General features: G+C 39.7%; 2 protein-coding genes across 5 annotated transcripts in view; one reads left to right on the plus strand and one right to left on the minus strand.

Moving 5' to 3' along the window:
* The window catches only part of PJVK (pejvakin), a 49,212-nt gene that overhangs the window by 17,338 nt on the left and 10,245 nt on the right, over window positions 1-21,629 (plus strand). The gene's annotated exons all lie outside the window — the stretch shown is intronic.
* Window positions 1,230-21,585, minus strand: LOC105468965 (protein activator of interferon induced protein kinase EIF2AK2). Of its 2 annotated transcripts, XM_011719462.2 has the most exons (8): window positions 21,369-21,585; window positions 20,643-20,812; window positions 16,897-16,978; window positions 14,096-14,174; window positions 12,970-13,087; window positions 11,318-11,412; window positions 5,848-6,022; window positions 1,230-1,933 (listed from the first exon to the last, which is right to left on the minus strand). In XM_011719462.2, exons 1-8 carry the CDS (start codon window positions 21,431-21,433, stop codon window positions 1,776-1,778), a joined length of 942 nt encoding a protein of 313 aa, XP_011717764.1. In that variant the 5' UTR covers window positions 21,434-21,585; the 3' UTR covers window positions 1,230-1,775. The 2 variants fall into 2 exon arrangements, with proteins under 2 accessions (XP_011717764.1, XP_024644600.1); XM_024788832.2 differs by lacking the exons at window positions 16,897-16,978; window positions 20,643-20,812; window positions 21,369-21,585 and adding an exon at window positions 15,110-16,879.

A 21,629-nucleotide genomic window follows, 5' to 3' on the forward strand; every position in this document is an offset into this window, starting at 1 on the left:
TTTCCTTTATTTTATAGTTTGTTCTCAAAGAATTCCAGATATTTTTTTCCAGACAAAAAGACCTGCTACATACTTACTTCGGTATGAATACATGAGACCTACCTTCATTCATAAAGACCTACCTCTATGAAGCTTTCCCTGAGCTCCAAACACAGAGCTGAGACCTCTACCTAACTTAGAAAGCTAGCACAAGCCGGCGCTGACAGATGGAAGACTTGAGATGTTACAAGATGATATATGGAAACACTAAAGGTTAAAATCTGTTCATTAGACTTATTTCCTAACCTTTTCATCACTCATCACTTTGGAACATTCTTGCAACTGAACTGAATAAACTGGGAAGGGTTTTTGGGTAATTTTTTTTTTTTTTTTTTTTTTTTTTTTTTTTTTTTGAGACGGAGTCTCGCTCTGTCGCCCAGGCTGGAGTGCAGTGGCCGGATCTCAGCTCACTGCAAGCTCCGCCTCCCGGGTTCACGCCATTCTCCTGCCTCAGCCTCCCGAGTAGCTGGGACTACAGGCGCCCGCCACCACGCCCGGCTCATTTTTTGTGTTTTTAGTAGAGATGGGGTTTCACCGTGTTAGCCAGGATGGTCTCGATCTTCTGACCTCGTGATCCGCCCATCTCAGCCTCCCAAAGTGCTGGGATTACAGGCTTGAGCCACCGCGCCTGGCCGGTTTTTGGGTAATTCTAACGCTTTTTTTTTTTTGAGACAGGGTCTCACTCGGTCACCCAGGCTGGAGTGCAGTGGTGTGATCCTGGCTCACTGCAGCTTTGATCTTCTGGGCCCAAGCAATACTCCCACCTCAGCCTCCTGAGTAGCTGGGACTAAAAGTGTGCCACCACACCCGATTGATTTTCTTTTTCCTCTTTTTGTGGTAGAGATGGGGACTCACTATGTTGCCCAGGCTGGTCTCGAACTTTTGGCCTGAATGGATCCTCCCACTTTGGCCTCCCAAAGAGTTGGGATTATAGGCCTGAGCCACCGTGCGTGGTCAAATGCTTTTTAAACTAGTAATTCACCTGTGTATGGTTATGTCAAAGAAAAATAAAAGGTTGCAAACGCTTAGAGAAAGTAAGGAAGTAACCCATTACATGTATGTTTGTAAATTTTGCTTAGGCCATCATTTTTTATTTTCACCTTTGAATTTCAAAGTAAATTAGAGATATGTAAATAACAGAATTATCAACATTAAAATATTCACAATGGCTAACAAGAACAGGACGACAGTCAAGTCAGTAGCTTTTTAATAAAATGAGCAGAATCCCATCATAACAGTTCTTTGTTACATGAATTCAAATACAGAGCAGACCAATCATGTTCCCTGAAATTTAACAATCATACTTAATAAAGGCCTGTTAGTGCTGTCCCTCAAGACTCTAATTCAAAAGGGCTTCCTTTGAATTCCCTTTATAAAGCTTTGTGCAAAGAGCTTAAGCACCAGTAAGAAAGACTGTTGCTAGCATTTTTATTTCATCATCAACAACAAACATGCAATTTCTTTCTCCGATGTGCATGGCACTGTAAAATGGGTGCTACACTCTGTCTTGTGGTACAAAGTTTATAAATACAATATACCGATACAAAGTTGAAGCCATTAAAAAGAGCTTAATAACAACCACGAGGAGATAATTAAATCTGGAGTATTGATGGACTCTATGAAGAGATTTAGAAACAAGACATAAACTCAAACACTATGGTAAAAGTTTTACTTGGGAAGGGGCCAAAGGGGAACTTTTTATGTGCTACTGAAAGATTTGTTAAGTTGCTCCAAATTTACTTTCTTTCTGCTATTATCTTTAAATACTGCAAAGCATTGTGAGCTGCATCACTTTGTGCATTGCCACAGGAGATACCGGAGCCATGACAGACCGTGATGGGGCTGGTGGACAGTTCAGCAAGACATTGATACTGTCCATTGGCGCTCAGTTCATCTGTAATGACACATTCAAGGATGACGATTAATGTCCAATATGTATAAAGTGGATCATTTGTAAAAACAATACAATTCTTATTACTGTCTTTCTTTTTAAGCATCCATAGTATACTACACCACTCGCAATCTTTGTTTTGCTTGTACAAACAGAAACCACAACTGCTCAGCTGTAGCAGTTTTCAAACACATTACACTTCATAATGATCTGACAGCTTTAAAGACATACAGATATGTAGGCTGCACTCTAGCTCACTCAATCAGAAATATATGGTTGGGGGTGGCTGATTCCTACATTAAAAAAAAAAGTTCCCAAGGCAATTCTAATATGGTTAGTTGAACACTATTTGGAAATTACTGAACCATTAAGTAACTTTCTCAAAAGGGAAAGAACCATTTGTTAAAGGACTGGAGAGATTGTATTTTCCACTAGGAAGTCATTTTCAGGAGGCATCTGAACCAGGAATAACTTGGATCAAGGCAAAACCTCCCTTGTGTCTTCTATTAAAATTTTTTTAAAATTGATACATAATAATTGTATGTATTCATGGAGTTGTCCGTTCATATTCTTAGGTTTTAAGTCTGTGCAGAGTCTAGTTCTTTATTTATACTGTAAATGGGTCATGGTGTTTTAAAAACAATACCTGACCCAGGAAACAAATGTTCTTCCCATCAACTGATGAGTCATTCTTACTAAAGATGGCTGAAATGAGGGCAAAGAGGAAGAAACAAACATGTGCGGTATAACTTAAAGTGGGCATAATAAAAATGTTATTTTTGATATTCTATTTAGTGGAAAATATCCAGATACAATGGGATTATTTAATGAGTGAAGAGGCTTTCTAGTTCTAGTATCTAGGTTCTTTTCTCCTGACCCTCCAACCCCTGCTTGAGGCTCATCCATGTTGTAGCATATATCAGAACTTCATTTCTTTTTACAGTTGAATAATATTTCATTGGAAGGACAGTCCACAATTTGTTTATCCACTTATTTATTGATGGATGTTTTGGGCTGTTTCTACCTTTTGGCTTTTGTGACTAGTGCTGCTATGAATATACAGGGATCTGTGTGTATAGGCATTTGTTTAAATACCAGTTTTTGATTTATACTCCTAGGAGTGGAGTTGCTGGGTCATATGGCAATTCACTTGAGGAACCGAGAAGCTTATTCTACAGAGGCTGAACTGTTTTATATTCCCACCAGCAACTTATAAGGTTCCAATTTCTCTACATTGTCACCAACACTTACTATTTTCCATTTCCTTAATGATAGCCATTCTAGTGGATTTGAAGTGGTACCTTATCATGGTTTTGATTGCATTCTCTATTAACTAATGATATTGAGCATCTTTTCATGTATTTTTTGGTCATTTGGTCATTTTTCTTTTTTAATTTTAAAATTTTGAGACAGGGTCTCACTATATTGCCCAGGCTGGTCTCAAACTCCTGGGTTCCAGCGATTGTCATGCCTCAGTCTCCCAAAGGGGTGGGATTACAGGTGTGAGCCACTGTGCCCAGCCCATTTGTATATCTCCTTTGGAGAATATCTAGGTTCTTTTGAAGGTAGCTGCATAGAAACTAGCCAAATTAACAGACTGTGGTTTTTAGACTGCTTTCCATATCTACAAGAACTATTTAGTTCTTAAAACTGGGAAGAAATGTTTCAGAGGCATCATTAATTTATAATCTAAAATTTATTTCAGGTTTCCTTTTTTCCCCCAGATTCTGTATCCTCCATAGTTCTATTCATGACATGGGTCATTCATCTCTGTATTCTAAACCCTCAACAAACTGTAGACACTAATATTTATTGGATGAATGGTCTCTCATCAGCCACCTTTTCTTTTCTTTTCTTTTTTTTTTTTTTGAGACAGAGTCTTGCTCTATCACCCAGGCTGGAGTGCAGTGGTGCAATCTTGGTTCACTGCAACCTCCGCCTCCCAGGTTCAAGTGATTCTCCCACCACCTGGGCCTCCTGAGTAGCTGGGATTATAGGTGCATGCCACCATGCCTGGCTAATTTTTGTATTTTTAGTAGAGATGGGGTTTCACCATGTTGGTCAGACTGGTCTCAAACTCCTGACCTCAGGTGATCCGCCTGCCTTGGCCTCCCAAAGTGCCGGGATTACAGGCATGAGCCACCGCACCCGGCCTCTGGCCTCTTTTCTTTTGAGACAAGTCTCACTCTGTCACCCAGGCTGGAAAGCAGCTGCATGATCATGGCTCACTGCTGCCTCAATCTCAGGGGCTCAAGTCATTGTCCCCACCTCAGCCTCCCTAGTAGCCTGGACTACAGGCATGTGCCACCACACCCGGTTAATTTTTCATCAGCCACCTTCTCTAACCATCTGTCTGCACTGACTTCTCAGGTTCTGCATCATTATTGGTTTACTAAGACAATGCACTTGACCCGTCCTTCAATCCCAAAATAGCAGAGAATATCAGAAGTTCTTTGAGCCCCTAAGTGCCCTACTTTCCCAGGGTCAGGGGACCCTGACAAGCAAGGTCCCCACATCTGTGGTTGGATAGGGATATAAAATTTCTCACACGTTAAATCAAGTCACTTTGGCCACACACGGTGGCTCACCTGTAATCCTAGCACTTTGGGAGGCCGAGGTGGGTAGATCACTTGAGGTCAGGAGTTTGAGACCAGCTTGGCCAACATGGTGAAACTCCCATCTCTACTAAAAAAAACTTTGGGAGGCCAAGGTGGGTGGACATGAAGTCAGGAGTTTGAGACCAGCTTGGCCAACATGGTGAAACTCCCATCTCTACTAAAAAAAACTTTGGGAGGCCAAGGTGGGTGGATCATGAAGTCAGGAGTTTGAGACCAGCCTGGCCAACATGGTGAAACCCCGTCTCTTCTAAAAATGCAAAAATTAGCTGGGCATGGTGGCACACACCTGTAGTCCTAGCTACTTGGGAGGCTGAGGCAGGAGAATTGCTTGAACCTGGGAGGCAGAGGTTATAGTGAGCTGAGATCACGCCACTGCACTCCAGCCTGGGCAACAGATCAAGACTGCATCTCAGGGAAAAAAAAAAAATTAGCCAGGCGTGGTGGTGGGTGCCTGTAATCCCAGCTTCTTGGGAGATTGAAGCAGGAGGATCGCTTGAACCTGGGAGGCAGAGGTTGCAGTGAGTTGAGATTGTGCCACTGTACTCCAGCCTGGGCAACAGAAACAAGACTCTGTCTCAAAAAAAAAAAAAAAAAAAAAAGAACAAAATCAAGACACCAAACACACACAACTAATTAGCTTTATAAATTGAATTAAAAGAAAATCCATACTGACTTGCTTTCCCATCTGTCCATATTTGTCTGTCCAAATGATTAAGGGCTAGAGAAAATACAGATGATGATGGCTGGGAAAGGATAAAACTATAAACTGACTTGTTTCCATTTACCTCCCAGAATCAGCATACAGTGACAAAGTAGAGAGAAAGGGTCTGGGCGCCACAAACTTGGTACTTGTGCTAGAAATGTAGGTGCCTTTTCATTTGCCCAGCCGCCCAGCAGGGCTAGTTTAACAGCCAGGGTATCTTCTGGAACTCTTCCCCAAATCTTGCTCTACCACTGACTAGTTATGTGATCTTGGGCAAGTTTCTCAACCTTTCTGTGCCTTTGTTTCTTCACTTATAAATAAGGATAACAGAATTTGCTTCATAGAGTTAGTCTGAGGATTCAGTAAGTAGATACATGTAATCTTAGAACAATGCCTGGCACATAGTAAAACTCTATCTTTGCTATTGTTGTTTTTGTATAAGAATGGGACATATCAATTATATATATTACTGGTCTAGTAATTATATACACTTAGAATCCCTGATCAATAAAATAAATTATAATAGAAATTTTCATTCCTCATACACATTTGTAAATAAACATGTCTTGGGAAAGCCAAAGAAAAAAAAATCATACCTATATCCAAATATGTTATATTAAAACCTTGTTCCTTGGCAATTTCACTAAGCAGCTGGATGTAATCTGTATTTGGAATACTAAGGAGGCTTCTTTTCAGTAAGTTGATCTTTTCACCAGGAGAATTCCTCAAGGAATGCCAAGTACATCCTAAAGAATGTCCTACTACATTTGTCTGAAAAACAGAGATGAAGATTTAGACTCTTGACTAGTACTGGGTTCCAACACCAGTACCAGTATAATTAAAAGTACTTATTAAGCACTCACATTTAATATGTTATAAAGCATGTTTAAATGGATAACATTTGGTTAATTTTCCAATTTAAACAAGACATTAAAAAGTACACATTTAACAAGTACTACAAAATATGTTTTTAAGAAGCACTTGCAATAATATACTGAAAGTATTTTGTATTTTGTATAGTACAAATGTTTCTCAGTCGAGTTTTCTGATGGTCACATTAAGAGGTACAAGATATTTGGGAGCACCGTATCCATAAATCCATAAATAATTAAATCTGCCTAATGGAGCAATTTGCAGATTAAAATATAAAACAATTTTCATATCTTTGGTATTCCAATCACTATAACTGACAGCTATAAAACAGGAAAAAAATCTATAAAAAAACATGAAATGTGCAAGTTGGGTTTGAGGAACAAGTCAGTCAAATAAATGACAGGATGTCAAAAAGTTCTTAGACTTCTTTCCCAGAACCCAACTGAGTACTTTTTCCTTTTTCTTTCTGCTTTTCCTCTTTCCTTTATTCTCCCCTATATCCTTGCATTTTCATCTCTGTCCTTAGAATGCCTCATATTTCCATATTAGTTTATGGTTCTCAAATTGCTTTCATATGCCATAAAATAAAAACAACTACTTTCTGAAGTAAGTAGGGTTACTACTCTTAATCTTATTTTATTAATGAGCATGACAGACAGGAGGCAATTTCCAAAAGATTTTAGAGATGGCATGATATGGAATTAAGTAATTTGTTAGATTTACCAAATAAAAATTTACATTATAGCAACTTTAAAATACTGTTTAAAAAAAAATTAAAAAACACTATTTACATGGTTAAAAAAATACATACATGCACTAAGAACAAATATATAATGAAGAGTACAGTCTCTCTTCCTTACCACCCATTCCCTGAAGACCTCTGTTCTATTTCTTAGACGTACTGTTAAACATTTTTCAGTATCTTCCCATAAATGTTCTATGCATATGCAAGCACACACAATCTTTTAAAGCAAGTGATAACTTACTCCTCTACATCTTGTTCATTTTTCTTTTATCAGTGCACATATATGCACTGTATTTACCTTATGAATCTCCAACTGTGAGCTTTAGGTTGTTTCTGGCTTCTTGCTTTTACTAGCAATAAACACTCTTTTGCACTTGAATGAGTTTCTTTGTAGAATTATTTCTAGAAGTGGAACTGCTAAGTCAAAGAACATGTAAACTTTTAATTTTGATAAACACTTCCAAACTGATTTCTGAACCAATTTATACTCCTACCAACTGTCTTGGAGGGGGCTTGTTTTCTCATACCCTCACTAATACCAGCTATTATCAAATTTTGTAGTTTTTGCCAATCTAAAAGGTGAAAATATTTTATCTTGCATGAATAAAGTTGAATATTTTTTCTTTTCTTTTTTTCCTTAATCGTTTGCATTTCTTCTACTGGGTTGTCTTTTTTTTTTTTTTTTTGGTGAGACGGAGTCTCGCTCTGTTGCCCAGGCTGCAGTGCAGTGGTGCGATTCGGCTCACTGCAAACTCCGCCTCCCGGATTCATGCCATTCTCCTGCCTCAGCCTCTGGAGTAGCTGGGACTACAGGCACCCACCACCACGCCCGGCTAATTTTTTGTATTTTTGGTAGAGACGGGGTTTCACCATATTAGCCAGGATGGTCTCGATCTCCTGACCTTGTGATCCACCCGCCTTAGCTTCCCAAAGTGCTGGGATTACAGGCGTGAGCCACCGCGCCCGGCTGGGTTGTCTTTTTAACTGATGCATAAGAGCTTTTTAAATTTTCTAGTTTTTAAGAGTTAGGGTCTTGCTATGTGGCTTAACTCTCAAACTCTTGGGCTCTAGCAATCCTCCCACCTTAGCCTCCCCAGTAGCTGGGACTACAGACATGTGCTGCTGTGTGCAGATGTGTATAAAAGAGCTTTAAAGTTGGTACTGAAAACAGTTCCTTTATAGTTATATGTTGAAAATAATTTCTTCCCACTTTGTTTTTATTCTCTTGATTTACAGATTTTTTGCTGTGCAGTAGGTTTTATGTTGCCAAATTTATTAATCTTTTAACCATCTAGGTTTTAAGTTAAAATGCTTTCCCCATGCTAAGATTTTTAAAAAGAAAAACTCTTCCATGTTTCCTAATACTTATACTGTTTTAAATTTTTATGTTCAAATCTTTGATCCATCTGAAATTTATTTTGGTGTAAGGAATAAGGAAGCATCCTAAGTAGATGTCATACTCATAAACAAATATATATACAGCCCCCACCTAAAAGTGGATGTAAACCGTTTCTACATCATTATTGAATAATCCATCCTCTCACCCACTGATCTGAAATCTCACTGTTGCCATATACTATGGTCCTATGTGGATTAGCATCTACACCTGGATTCTCTGTTTGTTCCTCTGACTATTCCTGGCCCAGTACCTTGTCTGACAAGTACAGTTTTACAGTATGTTTTGTTCTCTGGTAAAGCAGCACACTCTTGCTCTCCCAACCCTTCCTTTTCAGTTTTCTTGGTTATTCTTGAGGGTTTTTTTCCAGATAAACCTCAATAAAGGTGTATGAAGGTCCAAAATGAACGCTGGTAGGTTTTGAGTGAGACCACATTACAGTTAAATATATTTACAATATTTTCTGCTCTATTCTTTAGTAGAGTTTTCCTCACATGGTCCTGCGCATTTCTTTTTAAGTTTATTTTCAGATATCCTATCCCTGTTTCTACAATTTAAATTGAGATCTTCTATATTCTAGTTATTATTTGTAAAGCAAACTATTGACTTTTTTCTAGTATATTTTTTCAGAATAGGATAGATTTTCTATTTTTCTATAAAATGTCCAATGTTACCAAGCTTCGTAAGTTTTGTCAAAGTGGATATACACATACAGCAAAAAATCAAATAGTACAGAAGTATAAAAGCAACAACCTCTGCCTTGCCCCTTCTCCACCTTCAGTCCCCTTCCCAGATACAATAATTTTTAGCTTTTTATTTTTAATTATTCTAGTTGTTACCTACATAACTCTGAGTAATATGGAAAAGCTATTGATTTTGTATATTAATTTCATAATCAGTTACCTTGATGAATTCTCTTATTATTTCTAGTAGTTTTTCTTTAGGGTTTTAAAGGGATACAATCGTATCATTTGCAGTTAGTAACCATTTTATCTCCTCTTATTTCCAACTTCTTCCTGTTTTCTCTTGTCTAATTTGTTTTTAATTGGTAGGTACTTCTAGAACAAAGTTAAATAAAAGTGGTGTTGGTGGGCATCCTTATTTCTGATATTAATGGGAATGAGTACAATGTGTAAATATTTAACCATGATTTTCGTTTTTTTCAAAGTTTTTATCAGTAATGATTGCTGAGTTTTATCAAAAATTTTTGTCATCCATTGAGAGGATTATATATTACTCTTTAACACATTAATGTGGTTAAAGTAACCAACTTACTAACCTTGAAATAGTCTTGCATTAGTTGAATAAACCCTACTTGTCAATGTTTTATTATTATTTTAATGTTGAACTGAACATTTTACAAAGGTTTTACCATTTTACCATAAGGCATATTGATCTATAATTTTTTTTTCTGTTGAACTTACTATTGTCAGGTTTTGGTGTTTGTATCATGTTGGTTTTGGAGAATAAATTTAAAAGTTTCCTTTATGTTATCTATACATTGCCTGAAAAGAGTTTAAATAGCATTGGAAATGATCTCTTCTTTGAAGATTTGACCAATTTCACCTGTAAACCTATCTGTGCTTTGTAATTTTGGTGATATTGTTGATCCAAATTCCAAAAGCAGTAAATGCGGTGTTAATTTTTCTATTAAAAAAGTAGAATCAAATTATATTACTCATTTGTATATAGTCTTTGATTTTTTTTCTAAAGAATGAGGCCTTATTTTATCATAAGCTCAGTGAAGAAGTTGCTATAGTTGTACTTTTTTATTTCCCACCTAATACACTACTCTCAGATAATGTATTACATGACAACACCTATCTATGAATATCAGAATCTGAAGTTATATATCGTGTGTAGGTCTCAATGTCTTAAGCTCTGTATTTATTTGTTCAGCTACTCGATACATTCACTTAGCTATTCCATAAGCTATTCTACAAGCACTTCAAATTCAATACATTTAGTTCATTATCTGCTCCCCTCTTGCTATTGCCAAGCTTAAAATAGTAATTTCCTCCCTTTCCCTTGCTTCCTACATCCAATCAATTACCATGCCACTTTACCTCCGTTTTCTAAATAACTTTAAAATCTACCCATCTCTCTCCATTTCCCAGCCACTACCTTAGTTCAAGCTGTCATGTCTCATGTGTCTTCTATAACAGCACTCTTGCAGGTCTCTTTGATCCTAATTTCACTCACTCACCATAATGCAGCCAAGTGATTTCCTTCTAATGTTTAGACTAGATCCTGTCCTTCCCAGATTAAAATTCTTTAATGACTTTGTACTACCCTTGGGATAAAGTTCACTTTCTTTATATAGGGGTCCCTTTAAGATTTAATCCCTCCTTACTTTGCTGGCTTCATTGAGACTCCCTTCCTCCAACACTATGCTCTACACACAACAAATCACTTAGGGCTCCTAGACCACATACGATGTTTCACTCCTGGCCTTTGCACACGCTTTTTCTTCTTTCTGGAATTCCTTTCCCCCATTCTAGACCTACAGGTCTTGGCTTAGACATTACTTCTTCCTGGAATCTGTCTCCAAACCTGTTTTGGTTGGATGCTTTCTTCTGTATTCCCACATCACACTCTGTAAGGACTCGTCTATAGAGTTCCTTCCTCTCTTTCAGTAGTCTATAAACTCCTTAGAGGCAGGGACTGCTTATCCACTGCAACCCAGTACCCAACGCAACAATTAGCACATAGTATGAGCTCACTAAATGTTTGCTGAGTGAATGAATGAACAAAGGGATGGAAATGCGCTGTCACTTTGAAGGCAAAAATGGTACTACTGGCCTATTATCTTTACATCCCATCCTATTATTCTGAATTTGACTGTGTCTCCCAAGCTCTCTTACCTAATTGCCTTTGTGATCCTGACTCACAAACAGGAAGCAGCTAAAAATGGGGTAGTGTATAACTGAATAATGAAGAGATTTCTAAAAATCACAACTCTAAAGTAGCCATACAATAAGAAATCAAGGAAAGTTTCCTACAGCAAGAAATGCTTAATGACATTAACATCATAGCTGTCAACATTACTCACTAAAGAAATGTGGTTCTCTGGAGAAATATTACTAAATTTGGCAAGAAATTTCTCAGCAGCATTCCTTTTGGCTTGCTTTTTTGATGCCCCCTTTCCTGAACAAAGAAAAAGAAATGGTAGATTTAGAAAAGAAATTAGTGTCCACAGAGGATGATCAAACTGTATAAAGTATTGTATTTAATCAGAGAACCTCATGGTTTTTATTATATGCTAGACTATGTTCTTACTGACCTGGTATCTTTGTTTGTTGTGTTATTTCTTTTGTATAGCTATTAATTCTTTTTTTTTTTTTTTTTTGAGATGGAGTCTTGCTCTGTCGCCCAGGCTGAAGTGCAGTGGTGCAATCTTGGCTCACTGCAACCTCCGCCTCCTGGGTTCAAGCAATTCTCCTGCTTCAGCCCCTCCAAGTAGCTGGGATTACAGGTGCCTGCCACCACACCTGGCTAATTTTTTATATTTAGCACAGACAGGGTTCTGCCATGTTGGCCAGGCTGGTCTCGAACTCCTGACCTCAGACGATCGGCCCACCTCAGCCTCCCAAAGGGCTGGGATTATAGGTGAGCCACTGTGCCTGGCCTGTATAGTTACTAATTCTTACACTTTTGAAGGCATTTGTTTTAAGTTTTTAATAGTTATGCTTTCTGTTTTTCTATAATAATTGTATTTTCCTATGTCTAGCATTACTGAACCACATTTGGTTTAATTCTGACCAATTATTCATATTTATTAAAATACATCTGAATTATAACTCCTCTCTCTCAATGTCTATTTCCTGCTTGTGATCTTCTCTAAACTGACAATTATATGGAATTCCTTTAAACAGGAATAAGAAAGGCACAGGGGATGCTGGAGTTGAAAGATACCACAAATATCTATCTCCATGTTTTTGTTTTATAGATTAAAAAACTGAGGTCCAGAGAGATTAAGTAATTTGCTTAACTTTGCAAATCAAGGACTGCATCAAAAATGGAAGTTGAGGTTCTTGCTTTTGACCTGGTGCTTTCTGTAAGAGCCCACACTACCTCCCAAAGGCACACAGTTTCTTATTACTTGAAACTATTATCTAGTTAAGGTAAAATCCCATTTTAAGCCACTTTAAAAAATGACAAAAACATGCCAGAGAAGTTAACAGGAATTCTCACTAGTACTTTCTAAAGTGACAGTGTTTCTTACAGTTTATATCCTTTATAACATAGGAGTTGCTACAATTAAGAAAGATAATTTTCATTTTTATCTCACTGCAATTATTTTCCATCTAGTCTCTTATTAATCATATCGTTTTCAAGGGTAATCTTCCTCTAGTCCTATTTTCTAGATAGAATAGCTGTTAAATAAAATCCAAGAGATGTGCTATAGCTTTGTCTCCAAAATGAGTTTTTTTTAAGTCACTAATTTATCAATGAAGACTGTTTAAAGTACAGAGCCAATAGTTTCTATTAATAATCTCTGATTTTTAAAAATATCAAATTAAGACTAAGTATCTTAAGCCAAATATTTATACTTAAGTTCAGCCTCAGAAAGTCAGAGACTATAAAAGAGGAGTGTATCAACTTTTCTGCATAGAAATACTGGAAAACATTATGACAGAAATTTCTATAGTCATTCATCATCTGAAAATATTTCAAATGCCTTTAATTGTAAGAAATAAGTACCAGTTTCCATAAATGACTCTAGCCTGCAAATTGTGGTATATTCTCTCTTATGAGCAGGTCCTCCCTCCTGGGAAAGGGTATATTCAGGAAGTCTCCAGCCATGATGAATAGCCAATTCCTATAAAATCAAGATGAGGCTTTAATAGTAATTTTATGCAATGGCTCAATCACATAAGTATTTTCTTAATTTTGATCCCATTTCTATGTATATGTTTGAAAAAAATAGTGATTTTCTGCAACGGAAAAAAGAGGGAAGACCCTCTATTTCTCAGAGACATTCCTGCATTTTGTATCTTTATATCCCAATACCAAAACTGAATCAGTTTTCTGCTATGAATGGTGTTCTTGAATTAAACCATAGTGAGCTGGTATGAGACTTCAATTAGAAAAACAGGCTACCACCGCCCTCTTTGGGAACACCAGAGGAGACCATCTACAGGTTTCACTGCCATCAGTTCCTAAAGTCCCTCCCCCCCTAGCTATAGACTTCCAAACCCACAGCTGGCCAAGAACACATGAGTAGGGACAGCAAACAACAGACTTGGATGAGGTGGGGGACAGAAGGTGAAGAAAACTATAGAAAAGCTCATAGTGCTGGAAAAAGAGACCAAAGGACTGGCTGAATAATGGGGAGGGGAATGGCCTAACAGAGCACATGAATAGTCTGCAAGGATATTCTGCATATAGAAATTCAAAGCTGAATATGTGTGCATATGTGAGTGTGTGTAGATATAAATTTTTTTTTTTCGGTAGAATAAGCAAATAAGCAGACTCCTTTTCTTGAGTTAGGTTCACTGATTTGATTTAGGCTCTTTATAAAGTCTTCTGTCTCAACAGAAGTAGAAAGAGATTTGTCACAAGAGTAGCAAGAACTATTCTTAAAGTATAAAACACTCTACCCATGTGCACTGAGGGCCTATTGATCTTAAATGAGAATTGTATAAGCCAAAGGCAAATACTGTATATGGAATAATTTCAAGTTAGCTCTATAAATCTAATGATCGTAAGTTGGAAAACAAAATATATCACTATCTTGTCTTTAAAATATTAATTCCTTGTGTTAGCCCCTCTGATATTACAAACTTATTATATATTTCATCAGTAGGCAAAGAACTGTACAACTTACCTGTAATGAACCAATAGGATTAAGCTGGTTCTTTGGTTGCTTGGAAGGGTCAGGCATTAAGGGATCAGGAACTGCAAAGCTAAATATTTTTAAAAAGTGTTATAAAACAAAATAATTTCCCCCAAATTATGAAATAAATGACAAGCATTTTCTAATTAACTCTCTATGTCTTTGCTCTGGTCATTCCTTCTACATGGAATGCCCTTTTCTCAGGCCTCTTCTATGGGAATCTGATCTGTCATCCAAGATATATCTCAAATGACACTTTCTCCAAGAAGCCTATCCTTTTACCCCAGTGGTTTATAATCTCTCCCTTCTTTGAAACATTATAACACACAGTTTAATCCTTTCTTGAGGAAATTGTTTTACCATAAATTATATACTCTTACAAATACATATAATTTGTCCATCCTTCACCATACCTCTCCCCTATTCAGACTATAAGCTCCTTGAGGTAGGGCCTATGTATCACTTACCTACATAAGCTTTGTGGCGTTTTGTACGTAATAGGCATGTCATAAAAAAATATTTAAAGAATACTCTGTTACAACTATGCAAAAAATAGAAGAGTAACAATGATCCAGAAAATTGAACCTGGCAATGTGAACAATACAGATTATTTATAAACATTGTTTTTTCATCCAGAGAACTATGAAGAGAGATCTGTTTGATCTATCATCTGCTCAGTGCTGGGATAATCCTCTAAGATTTACATGTATCCTGCATAAAATAGATGGCTTAGATGAATTTGGTTTTAGCATGTGGGGATTATGATTAGGGAAAAAGAGAACCTCTTCTAGGGAGTTGGGAATTACTAGTTACTTGGCAGGTCAGTGCTTAAAATTGAATAAGCGGCATTTCAAGGTTACTACCACCTAGGCAACTGGAGTCATTTTTCCATGACAAGTGAGGTTTAGTTATTGCCACTTCCTCAAGGTTTTTTTTTTTTCTTTTTCTCCAACTGCGAGAACTTCAAGCTTTACATAGGCTGATGAGATATGAGTATTCACTTACAATGCTGCATGCCGAAGCTACCCAAATAATTGTGATGGAGAAGTGAGAAAGTCTCTGTATTAAGTCAGGCCACTTTAGGCCTGATTACAGCTTAGTAATTCCCATTTTATCTGTCAAGAAGCACAAATATAGTAAAGTTTGTTAGCTTTTTTTGCTGACAAAGTGAAGTGCCCAGGTGCAGAAAGGACACTCTATACCCCTCATTTCTACAAGTGTACTTACTGGTTGGGTTCACCTTCAGGCTGTACAGAAACAGCATGGCCATCACCAGTGGGGGAGAACCCAATACCTGCCATGTCATTTGGCATGTCTTTTGTTTGTTTGGAGACAGAGTCTTGCTCTGTTGCCCAGGCTGGAGTGCAATGGTGCGATCTCAGCTCACTGCAACCTCTGCCTACTGGGTTCAAGGGATTCTTGTGTCTCAGCCTCCCAAGTAGCTGGGATTACAGGAGCATGCCACCACACTTGGTTAATTTTTTGTATTTTTAGTAGAGATGGAGTTTCACCATGTTGGCCAGGCTGGTCTCGAACACCTGACTCAAGTGATCTGCCCATCTTGGCCTTCCAAAGTGCCAGGATTACAGATGTGAGACACCACGCCTGGCCTTTTCTTTGAGACTGGGTTTCACATGCTAGAGTTCAGTGGCGCAATCTCGGCTTACTGCAATCTCTGCCTCCCAGGTTCAAGCGATTCTTGTGCCTCAGCCATCCAAGTAGCTGGGATTACAGGCACCTGCCACCATGCCTGGCTAATTTTTGTATTTTTAGTAGAGACGGGTTTGGCCATGTTGGCCAGGCTGGTCTTGAACTCCTGGCCTCAAGTGATCCACCCACCTCAGCCTCCCTAAGTGCTGGGATTACAAGCGTGAGCCACCCCGCCCAGCCTGGCATAGATCAATTATAATGCATGACCCTAGAGAATGAAGCATCATCTTGTGAAATGCAAGGCTTATCTTGGGCAGCTGCTTATCTAGAGGGTTGCCGTGTCACTGGTTAGTTCTTAACTACCCAAACGGTTTAGAATGATTTACAAAAAGAGAGGAATACTACATGAGAACCTAACTACACCCCTAATCCAAAAGCCTTTCTATGACTAGGAACAAAAAACCCATCCCAAATTCCCTGGGTCTCTACTGTCGGCTATAAGCAGATTACACCAGATCGTACTTCAGGCTAATGTGAGTGCATGCACAAGAAGAATTTGAAAGTATGCCAAGCTCCAGAGTACACCCAGTGGACACTACTATAATATGTGAGATGCTCCAGGACCAATATTCTATCCAGAAACACCTAGAGTAGTAAAAAATCTTACTTTGGAAAGATATGTCAAGAATATCCCACTTAACATTATCTTCTTTTGGTATATATTATATAATAAAAGAAAACCTCTGCCTGCTTCTTCAAAATTATAATTCCTAAAAGAGTACTTTTAGTGGATCTTTCTCCATCTCACACTTTCTTGTCTTCAATGTATAAATAATCAAAGTCTAAATACAAAATGTTAATATTAATATTTGCAAGAAGCACTGATTTTCTACTGTTGCACCCCATGTTAAAAAAAAAAAAAAGTAAAGCCTAATTCATGAGCGCCTTCATTTAACAGCTAACTGCTGGATTTGATTCAATAAAGTTTTCTTCCATGGATAAGTCTTCATAAGGAAATATAATTAGAGAGGCAGGATGCTAACAACTGTTCACTTTGTTGCTTTTGTAAGCATGTTGAAATTTTTAATCTTACCTCAGCCATGATATTTTTGAGCTGCTGAATACAAAGAAATTTAGCTCACCAAATACTTGCATTGGCTTTCAAAATGTTTATGGCAGCCTCTGCAGCTCTATGTTTCGCCAGCTTCTTACTTGTACCTTCACCTGAATTAAGATTTAAAAAAAGAAGTCTTTATCCCCTACAAAAATGTGCAGCTTACAGAGATGTTTTCAAAACACAAAAAAAGTCACTATAGATTTTACATACACATACTAGGTAATAAAAATATACACTACATGTGGTTACACACTAATAAAATACTCACCAGGTGAAAAATATTTCAAAAAATAACTTTTAAAGTTCTGTATATTTAATTCTATGCATACCTGCATAAAAATCCTTATTTCTACATTATATATGTTTATTACATAACAGGGTAATAAAGTAGACCATGTCACACCTCTGAAGAAATGCAGCTTAGTATTTTACTCTTCCTTCATTCCTGGAGGGGAAATTCTTCTGCAGCAAGAAGTTTCTTTTAAAGGAACCATTTACAGCAGAATTGTTTGACAGCAAAATATGCATAATTTTATTCGAATAGCCTGTCCTATAATGTATCAAACTGCTCTGCTAGGCTTAGCAGTCATGATTATGTGTTGGGTACAACAGGAAAGTGTTTTATGAAGTAAGGTGACAGCTTGTTATGTATCTTCTGGACAGTCTGTATCTTCTGCATGGGTAGCTAAGTTGGGACCGGGGATAAGACTGATGTCTAATTTCAGTAAGCAATCGCAATGGCAAATGATAAATTCAATCTTTTTCCTTTTAAGTTCAAACTCCCATACCCTCATGGGATAAGTTTTAAGTGTGGCCCTCAAGTGTGAGAAGATACACAAACCACATATTTATCTGCTAACAGAGGTATTAGGGATATAGCATACAGGGGCCCTGCCCTCAAGAGCCAACAGCCTGGTGTGGGATTTTTGTCTGTTAATAGGCACCTGAAATATGGAATGGGATATGTTACAACAAGCCTAAGTGCAGGCTGTAGGGGAGCACATAAAAGCAGCGGTTCTCCGACTCTTTGTAAGGATTCAGAAAGGTTTCATGAAGGAAGAGATAACTAAATGGAGACCTAAATGATGAGTAACAGCTAATAAAGTGAAGAGAGATGGGGGAGTAGGAAGAGCATTCTAGGCAGAGAAAAAGAGCACCTGCAAAGGCTCAAAGGCAACATACAGCACAGTGTTCTCAAGAATCCCAAGTAGTTGGCTTTGGCCAAAGTGTAAGAGCTTTTTTTTTTTTTTTTTTTTTTTTTTTTGTATTTTTCAGTAGAGACGGGGTTTCACCAGGTTAGCCAGGATGGTCTCGATCTCCTGACCTCGTGATCAGCCCGTCTCGGCCTCCCAAAGTGCTGGGATTACAGGCTTGAGCCACCGCGCCCGGCAGTGTAAGAGCTTTTTTAAAGTGTAAGAAGCAAGGCTGTAAGTCATGTTAAGAAACATGGTATTGTGCTGGGCTCAGTGGCTCACACCTATAATCCTAGCCCTTTGGGAGGCTGAGGCGGGTGGATCGCCTAAGGTCAGGAGTTCGAGACTAGCCTGGCCAACATGGCGAAACCCCGTCTCTACTACAAATACAAAAATTAGCCGGGCGTGGTGGCAGGCACCTGTGATCCCAGCTATTCAGGAGGCTGAGCCAGGAGAATCGCTTGAACCCAAGGGGCAGAGGTTGCAGTGAGCCGAGATTGTGCCACTTCATTCAAGCCTGGGTGTAAGAGTGGAACTCTGTCTCGGAAACAAACAAACAAAAAACATGTGTTTATCCAGAGGGTTACAGGGAAGCCACTGAATGGATTTTGAGAAGAGGAAGACATATGAATGCTAGAAAGAATACTGGTTGTTAAGGGTGGGTGAGGTGGCTCACGCCTGTAATCCCAACACTTTAAGAGGCTGAGGTGGGAAGATTGTTTGACGCCAAGAGTTCAAGACCAGCCTAGGCAATGCAGTGAGACCTTGTCTCTATTAAAAATCAGAAAAATTAGCTGGGCATGCTGGTGTGCACCTGTAGTCCCAGCTACTCGGGGGGCTGAGGCAGGAGGATTGCTCCAGTCCAGGAGATTGAGGCTGCAGTGAGCTATGATCATGCCACTGTACTCCCCGACAGAATGAGACCGTCTCAAAAAAAAAAAAAAAAATGAACACTGGATGTCACGTGACAAAAGGACATCACAAGACTAGAAGGTAAACATGTAGCTACAAGAATGCAGCTACAATCCAAGTGAGAGATGATGGTCGCCTAGGCAGTGGCAATGGCCAGGAGAGAGAAGCAGACAGATTCAGTGGCTATTTAGTGGATTATTAAACTCCAACGGATGGAGTTTAATAACAGACTGGACAAGAGGGAGGGAGAGGGGAAGTAGTTAGGAAGACAAAACCCACATGTCTACTGAACTAGGTGATTGTGGAGCCTTTACAGAGAAAGGGAATGCAGGAAGAATGGGTTTGAGGGAAAAGATGGATTCAGTTAGGGACAATGAGAGGCTTGAGGGGCCTCTGTGTCATCCAAGCAAAGATGCTCAGCAAGCAGAGACTGATACACTATTCTGTAACTGGGCTTGGGATGTAGACAGACATTTCAGAATTATTAGCCTTTAGATAGTACAGGAAGCCATGGAGGCAGATAAGCTTGCACAGGAAGCCATGGTAGTGTGAGAAGAGGGCGTAGGCAGAACAGTTGCCATAGGTTGTTAATTTGGGGTCTAAAACACATCGAGAGGGAAAAAGCCTCCTTTTTCTTGAATTCTTCCTGATTATCTAGAAATAGACTAGCTAAAGTAAGTAATGCAGTGTTGACTCTATGGTTCCCATGGGGACCCTTCCGGCCAGCACCTACAATCTAACTGCCTCACACAAAAAGTTTTAAACTTTTCTTAAAGTGGCGTCAATTAAAATAAAGGACTCCAAACTTCCAAGGACACAAACAAATGCTGCCGTCAGATTTACCAGATGGCAGAACTTGAGCCTTCCTACTAAATTTTTTTCTTGGCATCCTTCCAAATTAAATTTAGCATCCAATGTTTTGTGTTTGCAATTAAATAGATACATAAGAAAAATAATGTCCACATTTACAAATGAGCAACTTTAGTTATCATTTGCTCAAGCTCACAGACCAAAAGAAAGCATGAACTTTAAAATTTCATTGCTATGTGACTTCATTGCTACAGGCATGTTACTTATCTCTCTGAACCTGTTTCTTCTTGTTTAAAAAGTGGATAATATACAAAATATCTGTTACGTTTCAAAAACTAGAAGTTATTATGCAATATAATGTATGAGGACCTTCTCCCCTTCCTCATTTTGTTTGGATACAGAATCAAAAGTGGTACAATGGACCTAAAGGGCCAAATGAGTCCATAAAGAGAGGAGAGACGCGCAGAAAATTCTGGGGTCATGCCTGCTGGTATCTGCTATAATCTATGAAACTTCACAGTACCTAGGGACCCAGCTATGATTGCTCCAAGAACCCTTCCTGCTTCCCTTTAATTCTTAGAAGAACCCTAGGAGGATCATGGGGTATGAAAAGAGTCGTGCAGGATGGCTGGGTAACTTTTTAGTTTCTGAGCTTCTTTGGTATCTGGGGAAGAGAAAATTAGGAAGAGAATCAGATGAAGCTGAAAAGCCCTAACGATCTGAGATGAGAGGTCTCAGTTTCAGAACCTGTTCCTCACAGCTGTCTGGCAAAAAGAGCACTTTTCCGAACTGAAAAGCAACACCAAGTATTGACTGCCAACCCACTCGGTCATCCAGGTTAACTGTGTATACAGACCTGTGCAGGTTATGTCACCAACGGTTACTCTGAAGGTGAATGTGGGCACATGTATTTGCACATCAGATCTTTCACATTCATAAACTGGGATGTTCTTGGTCTTCATGCCGTATTCGTGTAATACCTGAATCGGTGTTTTCCCTGGCTTAGCTGTTATCATCTTCCCCAAACTGCAAAAACCAGAAAAAGGTGTGCTTTGCATGCCAAATTGGGAGACTGAAGCAGAAGCGTACAGAGGCCAGTTTTGACCGCCACCGACGGTGACGAGGGAGGCGCGGAGTTCCCCGGAGGCCAGGGCCAGAGCAGGAGAGGCTGGGGCGCACCTGTCTTCCGGCCCCGCTGCGGCAGTCACCCCGCAGGGGCAGGCGGGGTGAGCGAGGTCTTTAGAGAGAGAACTTGAATGCGGGTAGGAGACAGTCTCAACAGAACAGGGCTAGTAGCAGCGCCGCAGCCTCTCAGGACAAACCTGACGATCTCTTCCCCGGCGCGGCGACCGCGCGCCACCTCCATCGCCCCGCGCGCCGCCTGGGGCCACGAGAGGGGCGGGGCCCGGCCGCAGACCCCAACCCTCGCAACCGAGAGGGCGGGGCCGAGCGCCCACAGCCGCGGAGGCGTGGGCGCCAGGCAGGGCTTTACCCAGAATGCCTCTGGAGGGCCGGCTCCCCGCGCCCCGGTCTCGCCGCCCAACGCTCCCGGCCCTGGGGCCCCGACTGCCCGCACGCTGACCTGAAGGTCCCACTGTCCTCGCGCTCCAGCGGCGGGGCCTCGGCGCGGTGCCTGCTCTGGGACATGGCGAGAAGGGACGGTTCAGCGGGTGGAGGAAGAGCGGTGCGGAGCGACGTGCTAGCTCCCCGGGTCGCTGGTCCCCAGGAGGAGCTCCAGCGCCGCCGCCGCCGCCTCCTCCGACTCCCCCTCCTCCTGCTTGCGTTCCTCTAGCGAGGGGGCGGGAAGGGCGGGGGCGGAGCCTTGGTGCCGTAGCTCCGGCTA

This window comes from Macaca nemestrina, chromosome 11 (genome assembly GCF_043159975.1).
Source record: "Macaca nemestrina isolate mMacNem1 chromosome 11, mMacNem.hap1, whole genome shotgun sequence".
Classification (NCBI taxonomy): domain Eukaryota; kingdom Metazoa; phylum Chordata; class Mammalia; order Primates; family Cercopithecidae; genus Macaca; species Macaca nemestrina.